General features: G+C 61.8%; 1 protein-coding gene across 1 annotated transcript; it reads left to right on the plus strand.

The window, feature by feature from the left end:
* The first annotated feature begins 5,263 nt into the window (after positions 1-5,263).
* HMX1 (H6 family homeobox 1) lies at positions 5,264-10,216 on the plus strand. The gene is made up of 2 exons (XM_054485421.2): positions 5,264-6,056; positions 8,920-10,216. The coding sequence occupies exons 1-2, from the start codon at positions 5,663-5,665 to the stop codon at positions 9,570-9,572; spliced, it is 1,047 nt and encodes a 348-aa protein (XP_054341396.1). The 5' UTR covers positions 5,264-5,662; the 3' UTR covers positions 9,573-10,216.
* Positions 10,217-18,405: the final 8,189 nt, after the last annotated feature.

An 18,405-nucleotide genomic window follows, 5' to 3' on the forward strand; every position in this document is an offset into this window, starting at 1 on the left:
TCTCTCCTCTCCTCTCCCCACTCCTCTCCTCTCCTCTCCCCACTCCTCTCCTCTCTCCCCTCTGGTCCACCAGCCTTTGGGCATGGTGCTTTATGAAAATTCTTCTCTTTCCAGTTTCTAAAGAGAGACTTTCACAAGGAAGGAATGGCTAGACCCCCCAGAAGGCAGCCACAGTAGGTTTTGAACATTTTGATCTTTTTCAAAGCATTTGGTCTCTTTCAGTGTATGCGGAAGGCTTGTGTATGTGGTGATCTGCACTCCCCACATCCCAGCCCAGGGGTGGGCGTTCCTGCTGTTCCCGCTCGACAGTGGGGTACACCAAGGTCCCTCAAGGGCAGTGACTTGCTCACACCTTAGTGGGCCAGCGGCTGATCTGGAGTGAGGTGCCCTAGTTCCGATCCACATCTCCACAGCTGCAAGGACATTTCCTGCTGGCTGCGACGTGGAGATCAGACTAAGACGAGAATGTCTCGAGACTGTACTGCTCCCCAGGCCTGAGCGTGAGGGGCTAAAGGGAGAAAATAAGACACAGCCAGGTTCAACAGCCAATGGTGGCCTGGGGCCCCCTCCCTCCACACCCACCAACACTGGGTCTGGCCCCACAGACAGTGGAGATGGGCCTCGGCTTGCCCCTGCCTTCAGGGGACATTATTGCTCATCCCTGGACCATGCTGAGAACCTCCACTTGCACCTCCTCATCTCCTGTCCACCCTGCCTATGTATGGTGTTCAGATGACTCTTCCTAGGGTCCAGCTTTAACCCTGCCTCCCCAGCTCAACAACCTTCAGTGGCTCCCCACTGCTTCACAAATTAAGAACCGAACCGTATTCTTCAGCTCGGCATGCAGGAGTCTTCATAACCAGACCCCAATTCATCATTTTTCCTCCTTCCCAGCAGCAGTCTCATATAAACCCAACCCTCTAGCTTCCTAACATGCTCAGCTCTGCACCCTCTCAGCAAGCAGAGACCTATCACCCTAAATGCCAGGTTTCCCTTCATACCTGTCACGGCGTCACATGTATAAAAGTCAGATGAGGCCGAGTGCTGGCGAAGATGTGAGGAAACAGAAATAGATACAGCTCTTGTGGAGGATGATTCTGAAGTGCTTCACGAAGGTGAGTCCGTATAGATCCATCGCCCCAGGATTCCCATTCTCAGGCATTCATCCCCAGAAAAACTCAGGCTCTTACAGGAAGATGGACCGGTTTGTTCATTCCAATGTTATTTGCAAAAGCAGAGAGTCGGAAGCAGCCTACAGATAGATCTCCCAACAGGGGAATAAGCTGCCCTGTGGCACCTGGGCTGAATGAATGACCGCAAGGGTATTTCTCATTGTTCAATCTGACAATGTGACTTCCACATTCTTCCTACTGAGAGCTGGGTCCATGTCCCTTCCCTTGAACCTTGATGGGAGCTGTGACTGCTCCAATCAATAAGTATAGCAGAGGGTTCTCCTCTCTTCTCTCTCTCTCTTTCTCTCTCCCTCGGTCTCCGGCCTCCTCCACTTGTCTTGGGAACCCATGCTGTGAGGAGGCTCAGGTCACATAGGGAGGCCCCAAGCAAGGGTCCCTGAGCGCACAGCCAGCATCAGCTTTTGGATAAATGATCAAATGGGCTTTGAGAAGAGTCCACCACCCCGGCCCCTGGCTTTGAGTCTTCCAGAGGAGACCCAGATTTCAGGAACTGGAGAGAAGCCATCCCTGACCCAGAGTGAGCATCAAATCCATGGCTGTTCCACACCAGGAAGGTTTGGGGAAACACGTGATAGAAACGGAACCACGGCACATGTGAGTGTTGGGCTGTGCAGAGAGCATAAAGAGGAAATGAGCACTGCTGCATTGGCCGGCGTGTCATTGACCTCAAACATATACTTTCAAAATGACAAGTAGTGGAGGTGTGAAATGTGACACTGTTTTTATAAATTAAGACACAAGAGCAGGTACCTGGGGCGGCACAGGTGAGGTCAGGATGGGTAAGACTGGGATGAGGGATGAAACAAGCAAGAAAATAGAAAACTTAAACTTAAAATGGACATTCTCTAAAACTTCCAAAAGAAAAAGGTTGATTAAAAGGAAACCAAACATGCGCCAGCGGCTGTGGTTTGCCTCCCCAGATCTATGCTCTGTGGATTCTTCCCACTCACTCATCTGGCTGCTAGCCTCCAGCGAGGCACTGGGGATACCGGTGAGGAAGGCTTAGGCCCTGTCAGGCACCTCCCTGTCCAGTTGAGAAGGGCACTGGGTTCCCTGGAGGGCGTTTGCTGGAAGTTCCAAGGTGGGTCAGGATACAAGGGAGAGGATGCACGGCAGGCGCAGGAGGGGAGGGAGGCCTAGGGACAAAAGTGGACAGGGAGGTGGTGGGCTTGTGGCGCACCGCCTGCATGGAGGGATGGCTGTGGGTTGGGGATGTGTGTGTGTGGGGGTGCCCTCACAGGGATGGGGAGACAGGAAGGTGACCACTCATTCACTTTGAGACATTTTGCTTTTTTTGGATGGGGGAGTCTTTCAGTCCCAGAATTCGGACGTGTCCAACAGTGATCAGAAATCTTGAACCTTGGTCCTGGGAGGGCAAGAAACCCCGACTGAAGGTGACGACTTTGCGAGGTCAGCCTCCGAGCGCGAGAAGCGCGCATCCCGACCTCCCCCTGCCCTGCTCGAGACTGTTCTTGGGCTGTGAACTGCCAGCCGCTATGACCTGCGGAGCATCGAAATGCGCCAAGCCGCGAAGGTAGCGATTCCCGCTTGCTCCTCTGCCGGCAATTCTGTCTCCAAACTGGGCGTCGCCACTCACCTGGACGCAGGACTTCGATCCTGGCCGGCTCCGCCACCAGCACCGAGCACAGAGGCAGTGGCCTGGGCGAGCACCAGTCCGGTCAGTTCGCGCGTCCCGGTCCGACCCTGCGCCTTAGCGTCAACGATCTGCCCAATTGCCCACACCCACGCCTCGCCGACCAGGCTTCGCCGCTGCAGTTGTCGCCGGAAAGTCTCCGGGACCCGGCGTGGGAAACTCAGAGTGTGAACGCGCCAGCCTCTGCCCGGCGCCCGCTCTCTCCGCAACCCCCAGACAGCGGGCGCCCAGAGGAAAAGGGTGCACGGTCCTCGCTTCGGATCCACCGCCCCTCTTCGCTCCCAGCCCAGGCCCCACGCGGCAGCTGGTGGAAGCGCCGTTCTCATGCGCGCCCCCAAGAGGCAGTGGGAAGACACCCGCGAGCGCTATGCGCTCAGGGCCACCACCCGCCTGGACGTCCCCAGCCTCTACTCCCAACAATCTGGCACCCTCAGGGACGCGTATCGTCCGCAGTTATAGGATCAGAGACGCGAGACGCCTCCTCCAGGGCCACACAACCCTAGAGCGGAGGGAATTAGAACTCAGACTGAGAGGAAGCCCGCCAGGCCTGAGGGAGAGAAATGGACATGCCACCAACCTGGGCAGGCGCGTGGCTGGACGGGGCAGGCGTGTCCAGGCGCCTCTCACAGACAGACCCAGGGGAGCCTGCGTGAACTGGACGGCTATCGGAAAAACACTCCTCCCCACAGCCATTGTCTTTTTATCTGGCTCCTGTCTGGCCTCAGTTTCCTTATCTGTCAAAAGCGCCCTAGTGTAGACCGTGTCTGCCCCAAGGCTAGCGCTCCAAACTAATCCAATCGGGCGCTCTGTCCCAATTTCCTTGGCCCAGCCCCCTCTGGCTGGGGTACCTCTGCTCCTTGGAGTCTCTTTGACCCTGGTCATCCCAGGGAGCAGGGCTTGGGAGACCTCAGCTCCTCCCTAAGATCCCAACTCTCTCCACTTTGGCTTAGTGGCCTCATCAACAAAATGGAGGGAGGAGCCCCATCTGTGTGGCTGCTTCCAGGCTAAACAACCCGGGGAGTCCCTGTCATTGATTATTTTTGCCCCTGTTGGGCTAGGATGCCGGGGAAAAGGAGATGGGCTCAGCATCTTGTCCTAGAGTCCCTGGAAAAGTCCTCCCACTCGAGATCGCGGCAGCCACTGAGCACTAGAGGTCCTTCCTGGCAGCCGCCAGAAAGCGCACCCAGGACACACTCCCAAGAGGCGCACCATTTTCTCTGCGAACCCAGGCCTGGAGGGCCCAGCTGGCTAGGCCTCAGCCGCTCCTGGAGCCCCACTGCCCTGCCAACCAGCCGGACTCCGGGGTATCAGTGCGGGGTGGGCCGGGAACGAAGGAATTCCAGGCTTGCCGGAGCCACCTACTCTCTGGGGGAGTCTCTTCTCTCTTCTCCCGTCAGTTTTCTCCGCTGAAAAATGGGGGCGATGCTCCCTCCACCGTGCTTATTTGGAAGAATTAAACAAAGCGGAAGCCCCAGGCCTGCGGTCACCTCCGGGAACGCGGGCGGTACTCGGGTGGACAGGGGCCCGGGGCTGGCCCTGGGAGGATGGATATATCTCTCCGAAATAACCCGCATCGGGTGAAGCCGGCTTAACCCGCGCGTCCGCGCAGTGACCTAATGTAGGTAAGTCTGAAGTTGACCCCGGAACGGAGACAGCTCCAGGGTGCGTTCTGTTCCCGAACTTCCCTCTGCAGAAATGGGAGGACCTCCCCACCCCTTTAGAGCGAAAAAACGTAGGCACAACGAGGGATGGGGCCTGCCCCCAAGACCTCCGCCCAGGGCAGAGGCTGGGCCAGAAGCTCCCACCCACTTCTAAGGCCCCGGCTTCCCCTGGAGCGGGCGGTGGGGGTGCTGGCGCGGTGAGGACCTGCTTAGTAACATCCGGCGGGCTGCCAGCGGAGCCCTGTGGTTGCACTTCCTTACATACTGGTACTGAGCCCGGGAACTGGAGAGTTCTACCGAACTACAGTTGGCATTGAAAGCATCTTTCATTAAGTGCAAATATTAAGATATGCCACATTTCGCAGTCCTGTTTTGGCAGTGTTCCCATTTTTAAATTACACACAAAGTCTTTAATAAAAAAATGTGGCCCAGCCTCTTGCAGTTTCTTGGGAGCCCCGGGGTCTCCCTCCACACACACAGCCATTCAAACGCACACTCGTGCACACACCACGCGCGCGCACACACACAGTTACTCACGCTGGGTCCAACACCCTCCTCGCAGCGGGGTAATTACGGCTCTGGCCGGACGGTGATTGGCCAGCCCGTTCCTCATCTGGGCCCCACAGCCAATGGGTGGCCGTTCAGCCCAGGCCCCGCCCCCACGGAGCGGGTGGCGCGGGACGGGGGAACGGATCACGCGGGATCGGACCCGGCGCGACCCCCCGCCTGCGCCCGGGGCCGCCCGCCCTCGGCTGCGCCGCTGCCCGCGCGCTCAGGTCTGGGCAGCGTCTCTCGGCAGCGGCCGCACTCGGGGCCGGCGCAGCGTCCTCGGGGTTCAGCCCTCCCGGCCCAGCCCGCGACCCCCGCCCCTGCTGGCCCCTCCCCCTCCCCGCCCCCAGTGAGGCCGCCCCGGCGGCGACCAGAACGGCGACCTGAAAGGCGAGCCAGGCGGCTGCCCGATCGGCTGTCGGCGCGCACTCGCTCCCGGCCCAGCCCAGCCAGACGCGGAGGCCGCCGCCTGCCCCGCGGGGCCCGACGCCAGCGCGCCGGGTAGCAGCTCCAGGGCCGGCCCGCGCGTGCGCCCGGGAGCCGCGCGCCACCATCCCCAGCGGGGACCGAGGAGCCCGGCCGAGCCCGAGAAGCCCGCGGCCGCGATGCCTGACGAGCTGACGGAGCCCGGGCGCGCCACGCCGGCCCGCGCCTCCTCCTTCCTCATCGAGAACCTGCTGGCGGCCGAGGCCAAGGGCGCAGGGCGCGCGACCCAGGGCGACGGCAGCCGGGAGGACGAGGAGGAGGACGACGACGACCCCGAGGACGAGGACGCCGAGCAGGCGCGGCGGCGACGGCTACAGCGGCGGCGACAGTTGCTCGCGGTCACCGGGCCCGGCGGGGAGGCGCGGGCCCGTGCGCTGCTCGGGCCGGGCGCGCTGGGTCTCGGTCCTCGGCCGCCCCCCGGTCCCGGGCCGCCCTTCGCTCTGGGCTGCGGAGGCGCAGCGCGCTGGTACCCACGGGCGCACGGTGGCTACGGAGGCGGCCTCAGTCCTGACAGTGAGTGAGGGCGCGGGGAGGGGTGGGCCAGGCGGTGGGGCCCGACTTCCTCCCTGCGCATTTGCTGGGGGACTTTGGGCTCATCGCCGCCCGTTCTGGGCCATCCTCTCTCTTCTGTGGAACGGCGTCTGGGCCGTGTGGGGCCCCCACGGAGTCCCTGGTTGGGCTGGTTTGGAGGCCTACCCTCTGGGGCAGGAGCTCCGCTAACGAGGAGGTTTTGCAGGCCATAGCTTCACCCATTGCCGGGCTCCTCCGGTCCCAGGAAGGCTGGAGACAGGGGACAACAGGAGAGCAAAGAAAAAAGAAAGGAGAGTGAAAGAGGACAGGGAAAGATACAGGAGAAGGCGAAAGAGGCTGAGAAAGAAAATGGGAGGATGGAGGAAGAAAGGAATGTACTGCGGGAGAGAGAATGGGGTGGGGGGAAGGGAAGATGCAGGAAAAAGAAACCCAAGAGTGATCGGAGAGAGAAAAGAGGAGGAAGAGATGGAGGGAAAGGGAGACAAAGTAGCATCAGACGTGGAAAAATAAAAGGGGGCATTGAGCAGAGGGTGCAGTGTTGTGGGGGTGGGGCCGGGGAGGGGAGCCATCTAACAGGGCAGCTGTGCCCCCCCAGAGTCCTGTTTCCTCTGTGCCCGCTGCAGACAGCCTGGGGCAGGGGCCTGGGCCTCCCTCTTGGTCCTTGAGGGGCATGGGCTGTGCCAGGCAAGAAGGGAGCCTGTTCTGAGGCCCCCAGTCCAACCCCTCTCTCTTCTTTTTCTGCCCCTCCCCCTCCTTGTCTTTGTTCCCTGCTGAGGGCTTGAGACTGGGGCTGGGGGTCCTCAACCCCAGAACCCCTCTGCCCCCTTGCTTGGGTATCTGACCCCTTAGTTCTGCTTCCCCTCCCCAGGGTTCCAGGGTCCCTGCCTCCCTTTTGGACCTGCCCTTTAGGAAGACCCCTGGGAGGAAGGCCAGGAAAGCCAGTCCAAACCCCCCCCAAGCCCTGGCTTAGCCAGCCGCCCACCCCCAACACAGCCTTTGGACCTTGAGGCCAGCTGAGGATGTGGGCCCTCTGCAGGCTCCGGCTCTGGGATCCATGCTGTCCTCTGTATTAATATCAGTGTGTGCTGGGGAGTAAGTGGCCTACGACCCCCACTCACTTGTTAGATAACCCTTTCCATGTCGTGGCATGACCCCTTGCAAAAGGCCCCACATCTCGGCACCCACTCTCAGGAAGTCTAGGCCCCCACCCCCTTCACGTAGACTTGAGCAGGGCCTCCGTGGTTCCCCAGAAATCCAGCAACTCTGTCTAGTGCCCTTCTGGGGGAGACTATGGAAAGGGTTTCTCGGGGTGAAATTTGTTCTCCGCTCATCCCTGGGGTGCATCCCCTCCTGCAGCCCAGGTGGCACCCCTGCAGAGGCGGCTCCCCCTTATTTCGTGCCATGCGGGTTAGGGTCCCGCGTCCTCACTAGAGCTGGCAAGTCAGCCTAGTGCCTTGTGGCAGCACATGGGCCTCTGTGAGTTTGGGGTATTGGGGGGAGGCAGGGACTCCCCAGATCTAGTAGCATGCACCACAACCTGTTGCCTGACTCCCCTGTGGGTGCTGTGAGGGCACACACCTTGGGGATTGGCCATGGGCACGAGTGGGATGTGCACACTCCTTGGGCGTGAGGCACAGAGCTGGAACCACGCACAGAAGCCCACCAGTGTGCGCGCCCCTCGTATGAGCGTGCAAATGCTGCAAATACACTGAAGGCACACACCCGGCCGAGTGCACAGCCTTCCAGGGGCCCAGGGCCAGGACAAACTCTGCCTCCACCTCTAACCTGTCAACCAGGGCCTGCCCTTTGCACGGGAGGCTCCAGACCAAGGCAGAAAAGCAGCAGGTCCGAGTCAGCCTCCGGAGCCCTGCAGTCGGAGGCGGCTGCCCTCTTCAATCTGGGCAAGTGCTTCTGGGTCCCGGCTGGCCTCTTTAACCTGACATCATCTCTTGCCAGCCTGTGGGCCTCTTCTTGTTCCTGGGAGATGAGTAGGGGAGCTTGGTACTTGGAACATGAACTCAGACACCCCCTGTGAGCTTCTGTGCCCCCAAACCCATGAGGCTGAACCTCCAGTCTTGAAAGCGTTTGGGGCAGGGCTCAGCTGCCGCATGTTGCTTGGAGTGGCATGTGCCCGTGTTCCCTTTGAGCATGATTGTGGCTGGTGTGGACTTGCCTTGTGGGCACTGGGTCAGGGCTACAGGAGTATGTGGTGTGGGGGGTGACAGCCTTACCTGATGAGAGTTATCTTTTGGGGATCCTTTGCATTGGTTTGTCCTCCTACTACGGAATGCTTCTGTGCAAGCGGGCAGAGGGCGCGGGAAGAGGCCTGTGAACTCTTCATTCCTCTGTCTGGGGAGCTTGGCGTGGGGCTGGATGCCAGGTGGCAGGGGGTGTCCTGTGCTTGTTTTTCGGTGTGTACATTTCTCGGAAGGAAATCTTTCCTCTTGTCCCAGGACTTCTGCAGGAGGTTTGTGTGTTTTTCCGGGCCGCCCGTGGTGCAGCTGGGAGTGGGGAGTGCTCACTGGGGTCAGCCTGCTTTTCTAAAAGCGTAGTATTTTTGTTTCTTTTCGTTGCTTTGCATCCCTTTGTTGTCCTCTGGCATGGGTGTGCGTTTGTGTTTGTGTGTTGCGGGGTGTTGGTTTGGAGCTGCTGCCTGGTCTCTGGGCCGCCTCCCACGGTTCTGACAATGTGTGCATCCCCAGAGCTGCTGGGTGCCCAGCCCTGTGCTGGAAGGTCTCCCTGCTTGTGGCTGTGAGCGACCTCAAGGTGGGGACGGCTGGCCTCAGTGATTGAGTCTGGTAATCAGTGCCCTAGAACCAACGGTGGTGCTCTCTCTCCCCTGCAGCCAGCGACCGGGACTCACCGGAGACGGGCGAGGAGATGGGCCGTACGGAGGGCGCCTGGCCGCGAGGCCCCGGGCCGGGAGCGGTGCAGCGGGAGGCAGCGGAGCTGGCGGCGCGTGGCCCGGCGGCCGGCACAGAGGAGGCGTCGGAGCTGGCCGAGGTCCCTGCGGCGGTTGGGGAGACACGCGGCGGCGTTGGCGTGGGCGGCGGCCGAAAGAAGAAGACGCGCACAGTCTTCTCCCGCAGCCAGGTCTTCCAGCTGGAATCCACCTTCGACCTGAAGCGCTACCTGAGCAGCGCCGAGCGCGCCGGCCTGGCCGCCTCCCTGCAGCTCACCGAGACGCAGGTTAAGATCTGGTTCCAGAACCGCCGCAACAAGTGGAAGCGGCAGCTGGCGGCCGAGCTGGAGGCGGCCAGCCTGTCCCCGCCGGGAGCGCAGCGCCTGGTCCGCGTGCCCGTGCTCTACCACGAAAGCCCCCCGGCCGCGGCCGCCGCTGGGCCCCCGGCCACCCTGCCCTTCCCGCTGGCGCCCGCCGCGCCCGCGCCGCCCCCACCGCTGCTCGGCTTCTCCGGGGCCCTCGCCTACCCGCTGGCCGCCTTCCCGGCCGCCGCCTCCGTGCCCTTTCTGCGGGCGCAGATGCCTGGCCTGGTGTGAGCCCCGCCCGCCGGGCCCTCTCCCCGCGACCCTGTGGACCTGTGTGGACGCGCGATCCAGCGGCAGGCGCAGGGCTCAGGGGGCGTTAGGGAAGGGATGGCCGCTCCTGCCGCCTCCTAGGCACCTCGGGAGCGCAGGCCGCGGCCGGGCGAGCCTCAGCTCCTGTGGGGATCGCCTCTAGAATGTAATGGGACGCCCCACCCAGTTGCCAGGCTGGATCCCACTTGAACGGGGGGCCATGCAGAGACTCTGGGCTGCGCAGCCCACGGTGCCACGGGCAACTCCGGCCTCAGCGAGGAGCAGTCGGCCACGGCCACCCCGGGCAGCTGCCCTCAGGCCAACCCCAGCGCAACAAAGGAAAACTACGAACCGGCTGTCCCAGGCTGAGCGGTGACTGTCTCCACAGACTGCCCCCAACACTAAACGTCCCTTTCCTGGGACCCAGACAGCAGGCCGGCCCGGAGGGCTGTGCTACCCCTCCCGCGGGTGCTGGTGGAGAAAGGACCCTGGACGTGTGGGTCCCATCGTCCATTCCAGGAGCAGGCGGGCTGGGGCTCTCCGCAGACGTCCCAGCCTCCGGGTTGTTGTTTTTTTTAAATGAATCTACTTATTTGCGTATGGAATAAAAAGGGACATTTTCTGGACAGTTTCACTGCTTTGTGATCAGGAGGGCAGGGACAGCTCAAACTGCGGTGGGTGCCGTCCCTCCTGGGAGTACCTTTCAGTGCTGACTGGGGATACCTGGAGCCCAGGGCTGGGCGAGGTGCAGGTGGGCAGAGCAGACCCTAGTCGGAGGTGGTGAGCGCTGTGCGCCTCTTCTATGACACGCCACAGGGAAGGGCCAGGAGCCGGGAGTAGGGAGGAGGAAGTGACGATGGTGTGTCCAAAGTTCTAGAGCCTTGACTGAAACCGAAAGGAGCAGGTGAAGGCAGAGGCCCACTGATGGCCGCTGGCATTTGTCACAGGGGCTGGGCTGTGTGGTGCCCCGTGTGCACAGCCGTTTCCTATCTGGTATGGAATTTTTCTTTGGGCCAAAACAAAGCCGTGGCACTCAAGGTCAGGCCACTGTGCTCTTGCCTCAGGCCTTCCTTCCGGCCTGCAGTCTCTGGTCAGCTGGAGGACTCAGGCCGTGGGCAAAGCTGTTCACGGCCGGTGATGATGGGCTCTGAAGGAGAGCTCGTTCCCCTGTTCTGGGCCACTGGGGCCACCCCACCTCCATCAGCTCCAAGCTGGCTGCTTTTGGCTGGGGGAGGGACACTATTTGGTGTGTGTCTGAGCCTAGGAGAAATACATTGTTCGGGTTTAGGTCACTTCCATGGCAGAATTGAGCCCCTAGGAAAACCCGTCTCCCTCTCCTGCTTCACTTGGGTGTAGACACTCCCCGGGTGAGATGGGCAGCAGCCGGGCCATACGCTGGGCCTGGGGCAATCAAGGTAGTGTCAGACGGCCAAGGAGACACTGTGGCAGGCATGGGGGTCAGTGCATCTGTGTGTCTCTACCATCCAGCTCCTGACCCAGAATCATGTCCTCCAAGCCCCAGCCCCCTGCCCCGGGCCATCAGTTGGTTCCTTACTGTGAGGCCAGGGTTCTGGCAAGCCCAGGGGGCCTCCTTCAGCCTCTGGGCCCGCAGGTCCACACCTCTGCGTTCCAGGCCCTGCGTCATGACGGCGTGGGCATTTTGAGAGATTCTTAGAGGGGGCGGCCATCCTTGGCCTTGCAGCAGGACCCCCCCAACCCAGTCCCCACCCTGCAGGCTTGTTGCTGCCTGGGCCCCCTCCAGCCCTTTCCAGGCTTGTGTCCGGGCTTCCTCGCTGCTTTGGGGCTGCGCCCCAACCGCTTTCCTGGCTAAACCAGGAAGTCCGTTCTCACTCAGTTTCATCTGGGAGGGACTCAGGTTAGGCCTCAATAAAACTAAATGAAAGCTCCCGGTTGGCGGCCATGAGGGGCAAGGGGTGTCCCAGGAGGCTCCTCGTGGCCACTCAGGCAAAGTCCCAACCCCCACCCCTTCCGACTCCTCTCCCCACTGGGCCCTCTAGGCCTCACACCGCTGACTCAGGCTCCTGGGACCCTCGCCCTCTGGACTTCTGTCGCTTTTGTGCTGGCCTCACCCAGTCACTGGGACACATCGCTGCGAGTCCAGGAAAGGGGCCAGGGCACAGCCGGCAACACCGCGGAGCCTCCGAGCCCCACATAGGCCCAGTAAGCAGAAGCAGCAGCAGTAGCCTCTCCTTTTGAGGTCCAGGCACTGTGTGCCCGTGGCACTGCCTTGGCCTTCCCAACGGCAATGCTGCTCAGGACGCACAAGGTGTCGGGCACCTCCACCACGAGGACGCCTGCCTCCTCGGCCCTATTAGAAGGGGGTCATTGAAGCTCAGGCTAAAGGGGTTATCGCTGTGATGCAACTGTTTTATTCGACTGCGTCTGGCCGATGTGGGTGCGGTCCTAAAGTTGTGTGGTGACTGCAGGGCGCCTCTCAGCGCAGTGGTGGCGCCAAGGTCCTCGGGCGAATCCCCTTACAGGCGCTTCAGTCAGCACCAGAGCCCTTCACAAGTGGCCTTAACCACTCCAGGAGTCACCTGACTCCAGGCCACCAGGAAGCTGGAAAGGTGAGGGCCCTATGGGTGCCAGTTTTAGATCGTCCACTCTGGCTACTGGGGAACCATGGAACCGGTCACCAAGCCTAGTCTTGGCAGCCAGCATCGGGGGGTGCAGGGTCTACACAGTTCAAATGCAGGGCAGATTTGGAGAGAGTGGATGTGTCTTTCGACAGAATTAGTTAAAAATCGGGCTGGAGAGCGTCTTACGGGCCTCGACTCAGGGCCCGACTGGTGGGAAGGGGGGAGTCAGTGTAGGAGGAGGGGACCATTCCCAAGCTCAGGGAAGGGATGGGGCCTGGAACACTGTTAAGAGAGAAAGCAGATCCCAAGCTGGATTAGGCCAAGTGGGCTCAGGGAAGCTGGCCCTGCCCTGTTATCCGTGGGGCTCTGGTGTCTTGGGGCTGGCACCGAAGGCAGAACAAACCAGAGAGAAGCAGTGTAGGACTTGGAGCCCAGAGAGCCCTGGAGGGCATGCGGGACCAGACTGGGGGCAGGCAGGGGGTACGCCTGGCCCCTCTGAGTCCTGAGCTTCAGCGCCATTGATCGCAGGTGCACCTCAGGCACGTTGGCTCCACCGCTGGCAGAAGATGAATGGCTTCGATCTGTCTCCACCACATGCGCCATGCGCCCTCCCCCCTCACGGGTTCCACCCACCTCCTCACGCTCTCTGCACCTGAGTCCGGATTCCAGCCACCCTGAGCTGCTCAGGGCTTCCAGTTGCACAGCTCCGAGCACCACTGGGTGTAGCGCGCTCTGGACATCCTGGACACATGCCTTTGCTGGACCCCGTCCGACTTCCCCATGACCGTAATCACGCCCCTTCTCTTCTCCAGGCCTCCGTTTCCCCACCGCACACCTATGGTGAGGACTAGGGTCTGTAATTTGTAAATGCTGGGCCTTCTGTGATTTGAGTGAGGCCAACAGGACATCCCTCCCCAGCTCCCAGGGCCCATGCTGTGGTGGGACTGGTGGGTGACCCACCTCCCCTGGGCCTCTCGGTGCTCTGGGACTACAAAAGCTGAATCCCCACTGGAGCTGGCCTGAGAGGTGGGAAATCAGCTCCCCACCCCGCCCCAGTGTTGGGCATCTGGGACCTCCAAAGGCAGAGTCCATACCCGGAGCACCAGGAAAAGCCACTACGGTGGTGTTTGGGCATGGAGGATGTGCTGTCTGGGCTTAAGGGTCCTGTCCTCGGGAACTGACTATAGAGCAGAGATTCCCAGCCTAGGTCAAATTCCACAGGGATCGGAGCTGCTGGAATCCTGGAGGCCGACCTGGGCCTGCCCCATTTCCCCTAGGTGGTCCCACCACCCTTGGCCACTCCAGGCCCTTGGCCGAGAGAGCGGGCAGCAACCAGGGCTCTGTCCTCCCTGCTTCCTCCAAAGCCAAAATGAGAGACAGGCAGGTACCCAGGCACTGCCCTTGGAGGTGTGGATTCCCCGCGCGCTCCACCCAGCTTGGCCTTTGCACTCCTGAACCCCCATGGGGCTCCTCTGCCCACCGACTCCCATTCAGGTGGGAGCACCCTGAGAAGATCCTCCTCATCAGGTGCAGGGGAGGGGTGTCCAGTGCCCTCACCCAACCGCATGCAGGGAGGTTTCCCAGATCCTTGGCTCTGAGCCCACTCCGAAGGCAACCCAGCTGGGCGGAGACAGAAGGCGCTGGACTCTGGCTGGCTGAGCAGCACCAGGGAGGCGGGAGAGGCCGGGTGGGCTTCTCTTTCCCTTTCGGTCAGTGCCTCTCCCCCAAGAGTCTTTCGTGGCCTTTCGCCCCACCTTGCAACTTGTTGGAAAGGGAAACCGGGGTTCTGAGAGGGGCAGGAATTCTGGAGCACGGTGGCACTGAGGCTCCCCGGCGCCCTCCTCCACCCGCCTGAGGGAGGCCAGAGGGCTACTCCTGCGTCGGTGCTGCTGCTGTTCCTCCCCGCCTGTGCACTCATATGCTTCATACCCTTTGGTTACCCTGCCCCTCTGGTAGCCAGAGTGGGCATGCCTATCCAGGGTGCCGCTGGGAAGTGGGGTCCCAGCCGCCGGAAATTCGTTCGCCGGGTCTCCTGGACCCGCCGATCCCCAGGTCCCCAAGGCGGATCACCCAATGAATGGCTGCCCTGGAGGGAAACGGAGAGGTGGACACCACTTCATAGGTGGGCCGGAGAGGGGACAGCCCTGTCCTCACAGAGCTAAGCTCTGCGTGTCATGCACGGAAGGACACACAGGACCAGGCGCGGAGAGGGCGCCGAGAACAGCTAAGTGGTCGAGGAGCCAGCCTCACCGCCTGGGGAGCAAACGGCCCTCGCCAGGTTCTGGAGCTGTGGGGCTGAGTTTTTGTTTATTTTTTATTACAAAAGTAATAGTGCTTTTTATTATCTGGACATTGCAGTAAAGTTCAAATGGAAATACGTCTGCACTTCCAACGTCAAAAGCCAACTGCCTTTGAGCGTGGATTTACTGGGAATTGTGACTTAAGCCTTATTGTTATTTTTAAAAAAGTTATTATCAGTGAAAATGCATTTATGTATTCACCAGTGAAAATGTGTCTGTGTTTGCTTCATAATAAGGCAACAAAAATAAGTTAGTAAAAATAAAAGGAAGCCAATAGAGGGAACTAGATTGGTCAGGGGTTAAGAACTGTGGGATGGGGGTGGGTACACGGGAATTCACTTGAAGGCTCCCTCGATTTTGTTTTATATTTGAAAATTTCCATAATAAAATGTTTCAAAAAGTGACTACCAAGAAACATTAGGGGTTTGTGCTCCCGAGCGGCTGAATCTCTGCCTGGCGCTGTTTTGGTTGCAGGTTTATTTACGCCCAAGCGGGGTCTCACTTTGGTCCAGCTTGCACTCTGCTTTTAAATTTTTTTCTGCTTAGCTAGAATGTTCGCATTTAAACCCATTAACGTGGTCTCTGTAGAATGATTTCAGTCTTAACCCTTCCTCTTTTCCACGCAGCTTTCCCGGCCTCCGCCCCTTCTCCACTGGTCGTGGTGCCCCCTCCGGGTTCCCCCACCCAGGGCACCTGGCGCCGGGGCGTCGCCTCCGCTGGGGAGGCCTCAGCTCGCGTCGAGGACGGATAAGGGAGGACGGACAAGGGCTGAAGGGTCCTTGGCGCCGCCTCCCGGCTCCCCGGCCCGAGTCACCGACGCGGACGCGGTTCCGACTTCGCTGCAGTGTTTGGGAGGTTGCGCGCAGCGGCCTCCTCTTGGTCCCGGGTGCGTGTCTTTGGTTTCCGGGCACTTCCTTGACGCACTCGGCGTGCTTGGTCTGCAGCGCCCAACCCACGCGAAAGGTGCGCCCCGCTTGGCAAGAGGTTGGGCGCCTTGATCCCGGGACTCTGAGGGTCCAGACAGCCTCCAGGGAGCGGCGCAGAGGCCCCTGGAACGACGGCGCCCCAGGCCAGAGCTGTGGGCCTCCTCGGGTTTCGCCAACCGTGCTGGAGGGCGCCTGGCGGACACTCCTGAAGCGCAGCCTCGGCCGTGCCCCCGGGGCTCCGCCTGCGCTGCTCCGCGGTCCCCTTCGCCTGTCTTCTTCCGATGCTCCTCTACTCGTCCCTCTTCTCGGCGCTCGAGGATCCCACCCGCACGTGCGTCTGCCCTGGTCACCAAGGCTCCCCCGTGGTTCCCTATCCCCCCTTTCCCGGGCGTGATTCTCCCTACTTCTGACCGGCCCGACTCGGGGTCGGGGAGGCAGGGCGTGTTTATTTCTTTGAGGAGAGGCCCCTCGGCAGAGGCCGAGGGAAGCGCGCACTCCCGGGCGCAGCGGCGCTCTGATCCCGACCCGCCCCTCCCGGGCCCCGCGTCGCCGGGTCCGGCAGTGGGAAGTCGGTGCCGCGGCTTCTGGTCCGGGCCCTGCCTGCCCCGCTGGGGCCCTGGAGCCAGGTTCATCCCTGCCCGGCCTGCGCTTCCCAGCAGGTAGAGGGCAGCGGCGCCCGGACCCACGGGGCTGCCCGACCTAGATGGAACGGAACCCCGGCAGTGGCGCCAGCTCCGCTGTGCCCGGGACCCCGCGGACGCGGCGCGGCCCCTCCTCTTCCCCGTCTCCGGCCGCCAGGGACCTTCCCGGCTCGCGGCCCTCCGGGGCGCCCCGCCCCCTCCCCGCGGTTCCGGCCCCGCCCCGCCCCCGCCCCGCCCCCGCCCTCGCCCCCGCCCTCCCGGTTGCCCAGCAGGCCGGCGCCCGAGCCCGCGCCCGCCCCCGCCCGGCTCACCTGGCGTCTCTCTGGCGTCTGGAAGTCTGGCTCAGCCTTCGGCCCCGCCCCTCAGTTCTCACCTCGCCACTTCTCGCTCCCCTCCCCTACCCGGCCCCTTCCCCCTCGGGTTCTGCGCAGCGGAGCGGTCCGGTCTCCGCACCGCCCGAGCAGGGCGGTGAGCTCAAGCTGCGGGCAGGGCATGGGGCTGCGGAGAAGGGAGGCGTCTGATCCGCCCGGGCCTCGTTAGGTTTCTGGAAGGAAGCGGTGTTAACCCGAAGGCTAGAGCGGAGCGAAGCTCGAGGCGCGCAGGTGGAGACACGGCGCGCCGCCTTGCGTCTTAGCCCGTGGCGGGGGACGCGGGCCTCTCTGCCGCCTGGCCCCTTCGGGTCGAGCCCTTCCCTCTCCACTCTTCGTCGGGAAGGGTTAGATTCCTGGACCGTGCGCGGTGCCTTCACTGGCCCGCTGTGCGGCTTTGGGAAAGTCACTTCATCTCTCTGAGCTCGTCTTGCCCATCTGCGGAGTGGCCATCGTAGCGGGGGTGAAGGCGGCGCGATGTGATGACGGGATCGCGGGTGCACGGCTTGCTGCTGTGTACACAGCCTTCCGTGTTCCCGCTCAGCACGCACCATGACCCGGAGCACCTCCGAGGCGCTCAACGCACGGGCCGGTCCCCTCAGCCTGTGCCCGGACCCCTGCAGTATATCGGTCCCAGCGGTCTTGGCCCCGGGTATAGGAAAGGCCAGGGCGCGCCCCCACTTCCATTCGGCGCGCAGTCATGCTCTCACTGGGGCACCAGGGCAGCCACGCCGCGCGCACCCGGGGGTGTCCAGGCACCAGGGCCCTGCTGGCCCGCGCACTTATGCGCAACGGCGCTCCATGAACTCGGCTGCGCCCCTGATGCAGTTCGCGCTGTCAGCACCGCCGTCGGTCCCGTCGGGGCTTTGCCGGTTTTAATGGGGACCCAAGCCCTCCACTCCCACCACGGGCAGTTGTGTCTCCTTGCTCCCAACCACACGGTAGCGGGAATTGGGTATCCAGAGGTGGACACAGATCCAGGCCCAGAGCCGTGGGCCACTGCCCGCGCCTGCTCTGGAATGGCGAATGGCCCTTCCGCCTCCCCTGGAAGCTTTCTTCGGGCCGGGAGCTGATCAGCGCTTTGCCCGCCTTGTTCCGCGGTATTCCCACGATGACGAAGGGGCGGGGGGATGTCCCCATTCGGGTCCCAGTGCGACTCCACGTCACATAGACCACGCACGTGTATAGAGAAGGCAGAGACTCTGTCCCCATTTCTCCAGTGGCGGCAATGACAGTGCGAGGAGGTGAGGATGCTGAGCCCAGCTCACCCCCTCGTCTGGGTGAGTGGGGGAGGGTGTCAGCTCCGGAGGTCTCGCACCCTCCCCGCTTCCTCAGTCCTCCTCTCCCTCTTCCAGCGGGCTCTCCACATGGGGGTCTCAGAGGCAGTACCCTTGTGCCCCCAGGCTGCACCTCAGAGGGCCCCATATTGCGGAGTGCCTTTTATTTTTGGAATTTTCTAAGTCCCGCGGGCCTTTTCTGGGACTGGGGTGGAAGCTCTAAGCTAGCTCAGACCTGTAAGGCCCAGGTTTCGGGAGGCCTGTCAGTCGGGACTGGAGAAATCGTGCTAACGGGTTGGTGCTGACATTCTGAGTTTGGGGTGACTAAAACTGTTTATATAGAGAAGAGTCCCTTGTATTTGCCTGAGGTTCCTCACATCCTGGGGGTGGCACTGTCAAGAGGTGTGGGTAAGGGGGGGGCAGCCTTGGAGCGAACCCGCCTCCCCAGCAGACCCTTAGCCTGCTAAAAGAGACCTTGGCCAACCCTATCTCACTCGTGCCCATTTTACAGATAAGTCCAGTGTGGCCCCAGGAGAGGCAGAGGTGGGCTGCCCAGAAGCCAAATCCACCGGCCTCCTTCCTCCCCACTCTGCTCCTGCACCCAGCAAGGGGTGGGTCCAGCCAGGAGGGCACACCCCACCACAAGGGGTGCCCCAGGAACCAGAGGGGCTATTGCACCCCCCACCCCTCACCGCGTGACGAA

The sequence above is a fragment of the Pongo pygmaeus genome, chromosome 3, assembly GCF_028885625.2.
Source record: "Pongo pygmaeus isolate AG05252 chromosome 3, NHGRI_mPonPyg2-v2.0_pri, whole genome shotgun sequence".
In the NCBI taxonomy this organism is placed as follows: domain Eukaryota; kingdom Metazoa; phylum Chordata; class Mammalia; order Primates; family Hominidae; genus Pongo; species Pongo pygmaeus.